The sequence below is a fragment of the Pecten maximus genome, chromosome 5 (assembly GCF_902652985.1).
Source record: "Pecten maximus chromosome 5, xPecMax1.1, whole genome shotgun sequence".
NCBI classification, from domain to species: Eukaryota; Metazoa; Mollusca; class Bivalvia; order Pectinida; family Pectinidae; genus Pecten; species Pecten maximus.
Window position 1 is genome coordinate 5,175,300 of NC_047019.1, and position 15,706 is coordinate 5,191,005.

Here is a 15,706-nt window from a genome sequence, read left to right on the forward strand (position 1 = left end):
ACTTGCCTGAAATGATCCTGATATGATGCCGACCAAGTGTTGTTATTTTTTGGGTTGGTCTGAATCCAAGATGGCCGCCGTGGCCGCCATTTTGAAAAACACATTTTAAACTTCTTCTCCAGTTCCATTGGTGCCATTGAGCTGGAAATGGTAGAGGATGTCAAGGAAGGCTAGCCAACATAGTGTTGTTATTTTTTCGGCCTCGTAAAAACTTTAAAATGGCAGCAATGGGGGCCATTTTGTAACATGATTGCGCAATCATGGTTTTCCTGAACAACACCTATTTCAAACTTCTTCTCAAATTCCATCAGTGGGATTCAGCCCTAACTTACCAGAAATTATCCTGAGATGGCCCTTACCAAGTGTTGTTATTTATCGGGTCGGCCAGAAATTCAAAATGGCCACCATGGCAACCATCTTGAAAAAACATTTTAAACTTCTTCTCCAGTTCCACTGGTGCCATTGAGTTGGAAATTGGTGAGGATTTTAAGGAAGGAGTGCCAACAAAGTGTTAATATTTTTCCGCCTTGTAAAATCATTGACTTGGCAGCCATGGTGGCCATTTGTAACATGATTGTGCAATCATGGTTTTCCTGAACAATGCCTATTTTAAACTTCTTCTCAAATTCCCCCAATGGAATTCAGCTGTAACTCTAACCAGAAATGATCCTGAGATGGTCCTTACCAAGTGTTGTTATTTATTAGGTCGGCAGGAATCCAAGATGGCCACCATGGCAAACGGCGCCACTATATACTTGCTACAGAGAATACACACTTCAATTATATAAGGTTTTTAATTTAGAGTCAGATGACCGTTAAGGCCCCTGGGCCTCTTGTTAAAGTGTACCCGGAACGATTTGCTATATTAAGCTTATAAGATATAATTTAGGAGGAAACTAAAAATGCTGAAAGTGCGACTTTCATAGCAACTTAAGTTTTAGACTAATCATGATTTTTCTCGAAAACATACCTGAAGCCCAAAGCCGTTGACCTCGTTTCGGTGACCTCTAATTATAACCTGTGACGTCACAGGTTTAACGGGATCAGAGCCGCCATATAGGAAATATATAGAAATAAACGTGAACACGTGCCTGTAATTTATGCGAATTAGACAAAAATCATGTAAGTGTTGAATAAACTTTTTGAGTTATATTTGTGAATAAGTTAATAAAAAGTGCTATCGAAACCCGGGATATATAATTTTCTGTTATAACGGGCCGTATATAGCATGTAACATCTTACTAATTTTCTTTGATAACGGACCGTAAACAACACGTAATATCTTTCTAATTTTCTATGAAAACGGGCCAATTTATAACCAGTATCATCTTACTAATTTTCTATTATAACGGGTCGTATATAACATGTAAAATTTGAATATTTTTCTATTTTAACTGGTCGTATATAACACGTATAACATTTGATTAATGTTCTATAATAATAAGACGTTTGTAACATGTAATGACTTACATCATATCCTTTATCATAAGGGCATGGTTTGCTGCGTACAAATATTGATTTCCGTTATGATACTTCTAGTAATAGAAGTTTAATAAATGCTGTAGAATTTGAATTCTTACTAGCCAAAAAAAAGCAATGGATACGTTGCAAATCCACTTGCAGAAATACCGCTACATTGTATTTGTGATTTTCTGATAATATGTCCGAAATTGATAAATCTTGTCCATAAAAGATTAGTAACCCAGACAAGATTTAAATAGAGTAAATGTTCAACATCATGGGTATATGAATGAGCCAACTTAGGTTAATAATTCTATAGGCAAACCTTTGCGATACAAATTTGGTTTGCTTGTAGGGAAAATGAAACTCACTGAATTAAAAAAAATAATCTGTTTGATTTTAACAAAATATGTATTACCCGTAGTATAAACGCAATTCTTAACAAAATTCAAGCTGTAAAAGCATATCTTCGGAACATTTTTGATGTGCATGGAAACCAAATGCGTTAACTCACAAGCAATTATCGGCGCGTGCCGATTAGAACGCCAGAAATCACAGACACCTGTGGTTTGTTTGTTTGTTTGTTTTTGTTTAACGTCCTATTAACAGCCAGGGTCATTTAAGGACGTGCCAGGTTTTGGAGGTTGAGGAAAGCCGGAGTACCCGGAGAAAAACGACCGGCCTAAGTTTACGTACAGGTACATATAGGTAAATATTAAACCGTAATTTTAGCTCCGTTTTTTTATGATGAAAAAAACATACAATTTAGTTCACTGTGACTAATTATAATTAATACTAAAACTTATTGCTTAAGCTCGCAATGATTAAAGTGTATGTTTTTTTGTACTTGTGTAATTATCGTGACGTGATTGAGATCCTTGTGATTTTACTTTCCATTCGTGTGTCGCAGTTCATGTCTTCTCTACAACAGGACTTTAAATAATATACAAACTCGGAGAATTACGTATACTCAACTTTGAGCGGGTAAGTATACCGCTTAACAATTACCAGGTGTGAAATTACGGTCCATAAGCTCGTCACACCTGTCACTGCACCACAAGGGGGCCGCGGTGGCCGAGTGGTTAAGGTGTCCTGACACTTTATCACTAGCCCTCCACCTTTGGGTTGCGTGTTCGAAACCTAAGTGGGGCAGTTGCCAGGTACTGACCATAGGCATGTCATGTGACAATGATTTAAAGATAAGAAGATGGATCAAAAGTGATCGCTATAGCTGACGATGCATCGACTGTGGAACGGATGTAGTCAGCTGTATATTTTGGAGTACCTGGTATGTGGTATAAAATTAAAGGGCCCCCGGGGGCAATCTGATTGGTTGACAACTCTATAAACAATAAACTGTATACACTATAATTGTCAACCGATTAAGTCTACTTCCGTATAAAAAAAAATTGCTATTAATTTTTTTTTTTTTTTTTAACGCATTGATGTGCAATGTTTGAGGTTTTTCACACTGCTGGGATTGAGACAAAATTAATATTTAAAAGAAAAAACTTCATCAAGCAGACAAAAACATATTGAAGTTGATAAACTGCAATGTTTCCATTTGCTCTGCATTGTCTCTAAGTAACCTTACCGAAAAGAAACGAAAGTTATCAGATCATAATTCTTATTTAATTTCCATTGGTGTAGTGCACGTGATATATACAAAACAATGTTCATATGACTTCAAATGTGATTTTTTCTGTACAGTGTACATGTATTTTTAATATTTTTGCGGTGTTTTCATGCAAAGATACACAGAACAGTCCAAACCCTGAGAAATCGTGAAAAAATGAATATTTTTGGGAAAAAAATGAAAATTTTCGAAAAACAATGAAAATTTTCATGAAAAACGTGATTTTTTCGGTATTTTTGATATTTTGCAGTGTTTTCAAACAAACATACACAGAACCCTCCAAACCCCAAGAAATCGTCAAAAAATGAAAATTTTTGAATAAAAATGAAAATTTTCGTGAAAAACGTGATTTTTTTCCGGTATTTTTGATATTTTGCGGTGTTTTCATGCAAACATATGCAGAACCCTCCAAACCCTGAGAAATCGTGACATTTCATTTTATTGAGCGTTATGGATGTCAAAAATAATTGTGCTACCAGATTAGAGCACAGGGACATGTCTAGATATTTAATCAAAGTACTGGAAGTACTGTAAACGAACATTATTGTTTAATGCAAAATCAGTAATCTTCTAAGTTTAAAGTCGATAAATTTACTGATATTGGTTTAGGAATTAATTGCAAATTATTTGAAATGTTTGCAGCTGTTCTGATATGATTGAACACATGCATATTTCTGTAAGGTCCTGGTTGAAATTGGAAGTTTGTTGATCTATCTTGGATGGATTAAAATAAAATATGTCTTCTTTCTTTCGGGAAGGCATCATCAGTTATAATACAGACAGGACTCTGTGACCTTATTGATGACAACTTCTAATATGCACTAAATTTAGGCTAGTTCCATCGTTAGTTTTGCATATTTCAACTTAATATGATGAAACACACATACAGAACTACTGAAAACCAAAACCAGAGCTGGTAATCAAGGCCCGGATTAGGAATGTATCGTATTGAAACTGTACTCAAGCATGTATGGTACTTCAAAACAAAAAAACTTGACTCCTTTTGTTCAGGAATCATTTGATGTTAATAAATCTTTATATGAGAAGATATACTTCTGGTATAATTACAGTATTGTACACAATGTGATAAAGAATAACAACCATATAAAGACTATCTTCATCAAATAATTCAGCAAACAGGAAAAGAAAACTTCAAGCTTCATTTTCAACTTCAAAGCTGATAAAGGTTACAGTCCATTCGATGGGATGACACATTCCCCATTTATTGTCCCTTTCCAATATTAATGTTGACCATCCAATCATAGTGAACCACACAGTTCATCAATGTAATTGCACAAATCACATCCTTTATGTGGAGAGAACAGTTTTCGGGGTGTTATAAGATTCCATAACTGTATGCAAATTTGTGAATCATTCCATATCTATATCTATATATATACCGTACGTGTATATATTTACACATATCAAAATTGGAATGACACAGGAGATTTGCAAGTTTAAGTTCACCATCAGTCATGGGAGGTTTACGTAAAATGTTATATTTACCGGGGTAATTAGTAATTTTGATTATATATTTATCAAGCTCTATTCTGTACTTTCTACCAGTGCTTATATTAGAGAATGGACACAATTATATGTTCTCCAATGTCAAAATTAATCATATGTAAAATATCAGGGGTTTATTTGACCGAGACGTATTCAAAATTTTTGTAATCATTCGCCATTCGAGGCCTGATTGCCGTCATATTTGAATTACCAAAATGGACCTGAAATCAATATTTTAAAAAGAGAATGATCTGTGACTTCAATATTTCATAAAAATAATTTAATACATCGTTTATTCACTTCATTCAGATCTTCAGACACCACATAATTTTTGAAGTCATATATAGAAATATATGAACCATTTTGTTATTGATTAATAGTTCACACAACAAGTAAGCACTAGATGTAAGCAGTAAGTATATGTACCGCTATCTACTGGCATGACTTTGAGTACAGTAGACTACACTCGCTTTGTGGATATTGACAGGATAACATATATTTACATACTAATTCAATTTTAGAATTGTAACTGAAATCTTGTAACAGCATATGGCACAAATAGTCATCTGAACATTTGTTGTATATTGAAAAAATATTTAAGGTAAATATTAAACTCATTTGCTTGACTTCAATTTTCAGTTTATCAATTCATCGATTACTCTGTGTTTGAAGTATGGTGTAGTGAGAATTTCAAGTCTTGATCATGACTTGATGAAAATTCTAAATTAACAAATTATTAAAATAAATTTGTTTGAAAAATAACACAAGTTCAACATCAATATTATATAGAGTATCAATCACAATATATCAGAAGTTATCAAACTACAGATAACAATTAACGGCTGAATATCAAATTAAGTGAATATTACAAGTATTTTTGCATTTGTTTTTAGATAATCCGGATTTCCGTCTTTAAAAAAATTTACCTAGTAGACGTAGTGCATAGTAAACGTAGCCATGTAACAGCTGATTTTAATCAGATTTACTTAGTATGAACTTATTAACACCGTCTCAGTAGTTCGTCGCAATCGAAAATTTGGTCGTGAATTCGGGATTTTACAAATTATTTCAAAATACTTTCAGGTAAATGAAAAAAAAATCTCGTAAAAATATCGATTTTGGGTCCACTATCGGCCATTTCGGTAATTCAACTCTTAACGACAATCGGGCCGCGATTCGCAAATGAATAATTAATTTAAAATTCGGTCAAATAAACCTCTAATATTTTATATATGATACAATCAGGCATTGTAGAACATATATTTTGGTCAATCCTCTGAAAATAATGCCAATTTATATTATAATTAAGCCCCATTATTCTTCGTTTCGGTATTTCAAGTCCGCTTCACGTGTGGTCCGTTTCAGTAAATATTCTCGTCTTTGCCGAAATAAAAACAAGCTATATAATTGTTCATTTTAAACATGACAACAACTGCCAACCACACGTATCCAAAAATGTTATTGTTGATATCATCTGAATATTGCCGTAGTTATCTGTCACTTCGATTGTAAACCCCATGCCATAGTGAAGGAAGAATCGACCAATCAAATTGGTTTATTTTTGATTTCCGTAATCTTGCAGTTACCTCCCTTACAACAGTAAATACGTTCCAAGTATCGCCTACAACAAGCAATCCCGTGCACATAACAAGATATTATCATTTGCATTTGATTTATTGGGTCATTTTCGTCAAAGGAAAATGGTATATGGAAATCGATGACAACTTGAACGCTATGACCAGTCACCCTGACCACAAATGCCACCTAATTGTAAGCCTTTACATATGTACAGTTCTTTCTCGCAAACACGTACAGTAACCTATAGTATGATACAATGTATCGTCTCGTATGCCGTCATTGATATATTTCTTTCTCTAAATTATAGAAATACACACCTAGTTGATAATGATGTAACACTCTAGAATATATATATTACACATTTAAGTAAATCGCGGACAAATTTGCAGACCTATGCTATAATGTCAGCCGTTTTGGAATGAACACAGAAGAGCAAAACTTTCTAAACCTTCGGAGACGAATGCGCCTGCGCAATAGTTGTTTACATAAATATATTGACCTGGAGTTATTCGCAAAGTTCAGGTTCATTTAGTCTTCTCATTTCGCTAGCGTTATATATTTCTCAAATCGTATGCATCTTGAAAACATCTACTGAATACATTTCAACCTTTTCGGTAAAACTACTATATAAAACAAAGATGTTTTTGCAAGTAAATTATTTGAAGCGTAAGGCAATGGGGGCAGCCATATTTCATTGAAACAGACAGTAGATGGCGTATTGGTGAATGTGGTTACCAAATATGGTCATATTTCTCAGTCCAGTTCTTGATGGCAATAACCGAACATTAATGTTCGTTTAAAAATAGCTAAAAATACCTATATATTAAGACATAGGTATTTCTGGCCTTTTTAAACGAACATTAATGTTCGGTTATTGCCATCAAGAACTGGACTGAGAAATATGACCATATTTGGTAGCCACATTCACCAATACGCCATCTACTGTCTGTTTCAATGAAATATGGCTGCCCCCATGGCCTTGCGCTTCAAATAATTTACTTGCAAAAACATCTTCGTTTTATGTAGTAGTTTTACCGAAAATGTTGAAATGTATTCAGTAGATGTTTTCAAGATGCATACGATTTGAGAAATGCATAACGCTAGCGAAATGCGAAGACTAAATGAACCTGAACTTTGCGAATAACTCCAGGTCAATATATTTATGTAAACAAATATTGCGCAGGCGCATTCGTCTCCGGATGTTTAGAAAGTTTTGCTCTTCCGTGTTCACTCCAAAACGGCTGACATTATAGCATCAGTCTGCAAATATGTCCGCGATTTACTTAAATGTGTGTTATATATATTCTAGAATGTTACATCATTATCAACTAGATGAGTATTTCTATAATTTAGAGAAAGAAATATATCAATAACGACATACGAGACGATACATTGTATCATACTATAGGTTACTGTACATGTTTGCGAGAAAGGTAGATACTAGGTGGCATTTGTGGTCAGGCTGACTGGTCATAGCGTTAACATTGTCACCGATTTCCATATTCCATTTTCCTTTGACGAAAACGACCAATAAATCAAATGCAAATGATAATATCTTGTTGCCATGTGCACGGGATTGGTTGTTGTAGGCGATACTTAGAACGTATTTACTGTTGTAAGGGAGGTAACTCCAAGATTACGGAAATCAAACGTTAAACCAATTTGATTGGTCGATTCTTCCATGACTTTGGCAATGGGTTTACAATCGAAGTGACAGATAACTACGGCAATATTCAGATGATATCAACAATAACACTTTTAGATACGTGTGGTCGGCAGTTGTCATGTTTAAAATGAACAATTATATAGCTTGTTTTTATTTCGGCAAAGTCGAGAATATTTACTGAAACGGACCACAGGTGAAGCAGACTTGGAAATACCGAAACGAAGAAAAATGGGGCTTAGGCCTAATTATAATATAAATTGGCATTATTTTCAGAGAATTGACCCACATATATGTTTTTCAATGCCTAATTGTATCATATGTAAAATATTAGAGGTTAACGAATTTTAAATTAATTTTTCATTTGCGAATCGCGGCCCGATTGTCGTTAGAGTTGAATTACCGAAATGGCCGATAGTGGATTTTTACGAGAGAATGGACCCAATATAGGATCTATAAATCTTTGGTGTGTGTATAGAGACCATATGCATTGTTTTCCTTTACCTGGAAGTATTTTGAAAGAATTTGCAAAATACCGAATTCACGATCAAATTTTCGATTGTAACGAACTACTGTCAATCTGATTGAAATCAGCTGTTACATATGTACATGTACACATGGCTACGTTTACTATGCAATACGCCTACGTAATTTTTTTTCAAAGACGGAAAACGGAAATCCGGATTATCTAAAAACAAATGCAAAAAGACTTGTGATATTCACTTAATTTGACATTCAGCCATTAATTGTTATTTGTAGTTTCATAACTTCTGAAATAGTGTGATCGATTCTCTATATAATATTGCTGTGGAACTTGTGTTATTTTTCAAACAAATTCATTTTGATAATTTGTTAATTTAGAACGTTCATCAAGTCATGATCAAGACTTGAAATTCTCGCTACACCATACTTCAAACACAGTAATCAATGAATTGATAAATTGAAAATTGAAGTCAAGCAAATGAGTTAATATTTACCTAAATAATTTTTCAATATACAACACATGTTCAGATGACTATTTGTGCCATGCTGTTACAAGATTTCAGTTACAATTCTAAAATTGAATTAGTATGTAAATATATGTTATCCTGTCAATATCCACAAAGCGAGTGTAGTTTACTGTACTCAAAGTCATGCCAGTAGATAGCGGTACATATACTTACTGCTTACATCTAGTGCTTACTTGTGTGAACTATAAATTAATAACAAAATGGTTCATATATTTCTATATATGACTTCACAAATTATGTGGTGTCTGAAGATCTGAATGAAGTGAATAAACAATGTATTACATTATTTTTATGAAATATTCAAGTCATAGATCATTCTCTTAAAAATATTGATTTCAAGTCCATTTTGATAATTTTACTATGACGGCAATCAGGCCTAGAATGGCGAATAAACCCCTAATATTTTACATATGATTAATTTTGACATTGGAGAACATAAAATTGTGTCCATTCTCTAAGCACTGGTAGAATGTACAGAATAGAGCTTCATAAATATATTCTCAAAATTACTAATTACCCCGGTAAATATAACATTTTACATAAACCTCCCATGACTGATGGTAAACTTAAACTTGCAAATCTCCTGTGTCATTCCAATTTTGATATGTGTAAATATATACACGTAGTGTATATATATATATAGTTATAGATATGGAATGCTTCACAATTTGCATACAGTTATGGAATCTTATAACACCCCCAAAAATGTTCTCACCACATAAAGTTGTGATTTATGCAATTACATTGCTGAATTGTGTGGTTCAGTATGATTGGATGATCAACATTGGAAAAGGACAATAAATAGGGAATGTGTCGTCCCATCGAATGGACTGTAATCTTTGTGATCAGGTTTGAAGTTGAAAATGAATCTTGAAGTTTTCTTTTCCTGTTTGCTGAATTATTCCATGAAGATAGTCTTTATCTGGTGGTTATTCTTTATCACATTGTTTACAATACTGTAATTATAACAGAAGTTTATCTTCTCATATACAGATTTATTAACATCAAATGATTCCTGAACAAAAGGAGTCGGGTTTTTTTTTGTTTTGAAGTACTATAAATGCTTGAGTACAGTTTCAATAGGATACATTCCTAATTCGGGCCTTGATTAGCAGCTCTGGTTTTGGTTTTCAGTAATTCTTTATGTGTGTTTCATCATATTTAGTTGAAATACAACTATGTATGCCAAACTAACGATGGAACTAGCCTAAATTTATTGCATATTAGAAGTTGGCATCAATAAGGTCACAAAGTCCTGGCTGTATTATTAGCTCACCTGGTCCGAAGGACCAAGGTGAGCTTATGCCATACCGTTGCGTCCGTCGTCCGTCGTCCGTCCGTCTGTCGTCCGTCGTCCGTCCGTCCGTCAACAATTGACTTCTTCTTCATAACCACACATCAGAATTTGACCAAATTTGGTCAGAAGCATCCCTATGGGTAGGGGACTCAGAATTGTACAAATGATGGGAGTGACCCCCTGGGGGCCTCTGGGGCGGGGCCAAAAGGGGTCATTTTTGCACTATTGATATAAACGACTTCTTCTCTGAAACCAAGCAATGGCTATCACTCATATTTGCCTGGTAGCATCACTATTGGGTGGGGATTCAAAATTGTACAAATGATGGGGCTGACCCCCCAGGGGCCTGAGGGGCTGGGCCAAATGTGGTCAATCTGGCTATATTGATATAAACGACTTCTTCTCTGAAACCGAGCAATGCCTGTCATTCATATTTGCCTGGTAGCATCACTATGGGGTGGGGATTCAAAATTGTACAAATGATGGGGCTGACACCCCTGGGGCCTGAGGGGTGGGGCCAAATGTGGTCAATCGGGCTATATTCATATAATTGACTTCTTCTCTGGAACCAAACAATGGATATCTCTCATATTTTACTGGAAGCATCACTATTGGGTAGGAATTTGAAATTGTACAAATGACAGGGCTGACCCCCTGGGGTCTGAGGGGCGGGGCCAAAAGGGGTCAGTTTTACAGAATTGATATAAACGACTTCTGCTCTGAATCTAAGCAATGGATATCACTCATATTTATCTGGTAGCATCCCTATGGAGTGGGGATTCAAAATTGTACAAATGGTGGGGCTGACCCCCAAGGGGTCTGAGGGGCGGGGCCAAATGGGGTCAATTTGGCACTCTTAATATAAACGACTTCTTCTCTGAAACCAAGCGATGGATATCGCTCATATTTGCCTGGTAGCATCACTATGGGGTGGGGATTAAAAATTGTACAAATGATGGAGCTGACCCCCCTGGGGCCTGAGGGGCGGGGCCAAATGTGGTCAATTGGGCTATATTGATATTAGCAACTTCTTCTCTGAAACCAAGCAATGGATATTGCTCATATTTGCCTGGTAGCATCACTATTGGGTGGGCATTCAGAATTGTACAAATGGTGAGGCTGACCCCCCGGGGGCCTGAGGGGCGGAGCCAAGAGGGGTCGATTTGGCTGAATTGATATGAACAACGTCTTCTCTGAAACTAAGCAAGGGATATTGCTCATATTTGCCTGGTAGCATCCTTTTGGGTAGGGATTCAAAATTTTATAAAGGAAGGAACTGACCCCACTCTCCCCGGGGTGCAGAAGGCGGGGTCAAAAGGGGTCAATTGGTTTAAACAATTTCTTTTCTGAAAATAAGCAATGGATATCACTCACATTTGTGTGGTAGCATCCCTATGGGGTTGTGCCAAAAGTTAATTTTATTTCATGGATAAATGCATTTTTTGACATCAAATCCTCACGTACCCATATAAAATGCCTATGGTATATTGACATAGCAATACCAGTGACAAATATACTTAATCATCATTCTTGTTTCATATCTCATGAAATCCAGGTGAGCGATACAGGCCCTCTGGGCCTCTTGTAACTGATGATGCCTTCCCGAAAGAAAGAAGACATATTTTATTTTCATCGATCCAAGATAGATCAACAAACTTCCAATTTCAATTAGGACCTTACAGAAACATGCATGTGTATAATCAAATCAGAACAGATGCAAACATTTCAAATTATTTGCAATTAATTCCTAAACCGATATCAGTAAATTTATCAACTTAAAACTAAGAAGATTACTGATTTTGCATTAAACAATAATGTTCGTTTACAGTACTTCCAGTACTTTGATTTAATATAAGACTAGACATGCCCCTGTGATTAGAGTAACTCACACAAAAAAATTGGAGTTCGTATGAACAATGTCTATCCTCACTGTGGAATATATGAAATGATTAAATTTTTCAAATTAAGTTGATTGTCTTTCTATCCACAAACTGTAATTTTTTGTGGGTATGGTTTGACTGTAGCTTATAATTATAGGTGATCTGCACAAGAACGGGTCCGATTGACAGCGTCAAATTTGAATAACACTGGTTGGATATAGGAAAAATTTTAATTTTAAATGGAAATATAATTATTGAATTTTATTCTTGGAAAGTTTTGCATAAAGAAGGGCAGTTTATAATGCTTAATTGAATTCTAGCAGTTATGGGAATTATATATCATAAATGAAATTTATCATGCTATTATTACAGTTTACAGACTGAATGAAGATGATGGATCCAGCTGACCCTGCAACAAAAATGTCTTCATCCTTTGACAAATCATAGCAAGCAAGCCGACACCAAAAGTTAAAATGAAGGTTAGCCTGCTGTACATCCTTGTTACAACAATACTTGTAGAGTATGGACGAATTATGACAAAAACCATTAATGACGAGGAAGGCACTGACGATATACACCGCGTCTCAAAGATACATTTGTCAGTTAAACATGATATGATGATCACTGCTTCCAAATTGCATTCCATGTTGAGGGATGCTCTTGAAACAATATCATTAAAAAAATTCTCGAAGAACTTATTTTCCGAGAGGCTTGTTCGCCCTGAAATGTTATTGAATGTGTATCCTGTGTTTGGTCCGGGAGTTGGACCAGCTATTGACCTTTTCCTTTCCTCTGCTACGCCGCCGTCACGACAGGAGTTAATGTCAAACGAATCCCTGAGATTGTGTACCTTCCACAACTATCCAGCCGCCCATATTGTCAGCTGTCTACTGATGGCAAAAGTGGGACTTTACTACAGCGGCCATAATGATGAGGTCACATGTTACTCGTGTGAAAAAAGTATCTCCGGGTGGAGCCTGGGTGCCGACCCTTACAAAGTACATAAAGAACAGTCACCGAACTGTGATCACCTACGTGGTATGGAGTCGGAAATGATGTCTGTGACATCAGGAAGCAGTGCAACAGGTGAGTAATTTCAATGTATACATATATATACATGTATTTATCCTGCAACTGCCACCGCATTGTCGGAATACACCCACCATATATATTTTTGTTGTATATGGCAGTGACGGAAAACAGCTGTATTTTGGAATCTTAGCACGTGCGTCAATTCGACTGACCTACTTCATAGTGAAACGACGTTTAAAAGGCGAACATTTTTCTATCATTTTTGACACTGTTTCACTTCAAAATGATTGTTTTTATGACTGTTGCAGGATAAATAGAATACATGGTCAGTGTCTTAAAATATAAGCTGTATTTTTGGCTCGGGACAGAAAGACAAAATTGGATCGCCAAGGCTTGCCACTTTTGTCTTTCTTTACCCTCGCCAAGATACAGCTTATATTTTAAGACACTGACCATGTATTCTCTATATATACCAGGTATATATAAGATATAGCTGTGTAGCGATGTTTTCATAATTTTTATGTCTCAGGCGACATATAGGTATCGCTGATTCACTATATATCAAACGTAATGCAGATATTTCTTAGCAAAATTGCTTGCTTGGGATTGCTTTTCAGGTCTTGATGTCAAAGGTCAAGGTCACTGTTACTTAAAATAGAAAATTCATTTCTGTGCGATAACTCATGATAAAGTTCCCTTGGGCCCATCAATCTCGAACTACATTGCAGATATTCCTGACTAAAAGTGCTTGCTTTGGATTGCTTTTCAGTTCTGAAGGTCAAAGGTTAAGGTTCCTGTTACTAAAAATAGGAAATTTGTTTCCTTTGTGATAAAGACTGAAACATGAACATAAGAGAAACAATTGCTTGGTTTGATCAAGTGATGCACTGAAAACTGCCTTATTTTGATGTCATACACACACTCACAAGATTCATAACACATGAAGCCAGTTAAATTAAGGTTTAAATAGAAATCTATCGGTAAAAGAAATCGAATTGCACAATATATTGTCACAGATAAATATTGCAATATATAATTGTATTAGCTTTTGCTATATGGGGTTTGCCCACCCCAAGTTTCTGTGCAATAACTCTCTCATGAATGTCAATCACTCAACTTTCCGTGGAATTCTTGTCTTAAGCTAATTAATTATAGTATGTATATGCATCATGTGATCATTTATAATCACATATTCTATTGTACTATATATATACAGTGATTTTTTTTGGCTAGATCTACAGCCCACTTTGGGCTGTTTCCCCTTGTCAAAAAAAGGTGTATTTTCCCAATTTTGAAACTGCATTTTTCCCAATTTAAAAAAAAAATAAAAAACATTTGTATTGAATTTCTATCTGGTTATCTGTATTGTATTTCATTCCTAGAATATGTGAATATTATGGTACGATAGTTGATCATCATACACGTGAACAGTAGACTGACAAATTTACTTCCGCGATAGGCAAGTTGGCCTTAATTAGTCGTATCAACGGTATAAGGGAGGTAACTCAAATCCTGTCCCTCTGTCCCTCTGTCCCTCCGTCCGTAAACAATTCTTGTTATCGCTATTTCTCAGAAAGTGCTGAAGGGATCTTTCTCAAATTTCATATGTAGCTTCCTCTTGGTTCCTAGTTATGCATATTTCATTTTGAAACCGATCGGAAAACAACATGGCCGACAGGCAGCCATCTTGGATTTTGACAAGTGAAGTTTGTTATCGCTATTTCTCAGAAAGGAAGGGATCTTTCTCAAATTTCATATGTAGGTTCCTCTTGGTGCCTTGTTATGCATATTGCATTTTGGGACCGATCAGAAAACAACATGGACTACAGGCAGCCATCTTTGATTTTGACTATTGAAGGTTGTTATCGCTATTTCTCAGAAATTGCTAAAAGGATCTTTCTCAAATTTCATATGTAGGTTCCCCTTGGTCCCTGGTATTGCCTTTTTGGACCAATCTGAAAACAACATGGCCGACAGACAGCCATTATTCAATGGTGGGCGCCAAGATCCCTCTGGGATCTCTTGTTTCAACTAAACTATTTATTATTTTGTTATTATGTTACTTGAAATGTCCATTATGTTTTTTCAACTAAATATTCCAATATTTTTTTTCTTTAAGAACTATCTTTGTGAATGTTTTTTTCGTCCGGTGTCATCCGTCGTAAACAATTTACATTTTCAACTTCTCAATAACCAAGGGAACCAGGGCCATTATATTGGGCTTTTTATAATTACTTGCCAGGGTGAAGAGCTAACAAGCATGTTCAAATCAATGACCTTGACATACTTTCAAGGTCACTGGGGTCAAATTTGTTACAATCTTTAAATTACTTCTCAATATATGCATGAGGCTAAGGGCATGCAAAGACATTGGGCCAGTAGCATGCTAGCTAGGATGAAGGGCTACAATATAATGTTTGTTTAAATAAATTATCACCTTGACTGTTTTTCAAGGTCACAGGCTAGGGGTCAAATGCACTTAAATCTTTAAACTTCTCAATAACCAAGAGGCATAGCGCCATGATATAATGCCAGTAGCATGCTGGGATGAAGCACAACCAAGTTTGTACAAATGAATGACTTTGGTCTACTTTCAAGGTCAAAGGGCTGAGATGTGTATAATGTTGATTAATTCAAAGCGAA

At 35.5% G+C, this 15,706-nt stretch overlaps 1 protein-coding gene across 1 annotated transcript in view; it reads left to right on the forward strand.

Annotated features, from left to right (window-relative positions):
• Positions 1–15,706, forward strand: part of LOC117326934 (baculoviral IAP repeat-containing protein 2-like) — a 45,192-nt gene that overhangs the window by 9,007 nt on the left and 20,479 nt on the right. The window contains exon 2 of the mRNA XM_033883738.1: positions 12,404–13,117. Within this exon, the coding sequence (XP_033739629.1) occupies positions 12,505–13,117 (613 nt within the window). The 5' untranslated portion in view covers positions 12,404–12,504. The remainder of the gene's footprint in view (positions 1–12,403; positions 13,118–15,706) is intronic.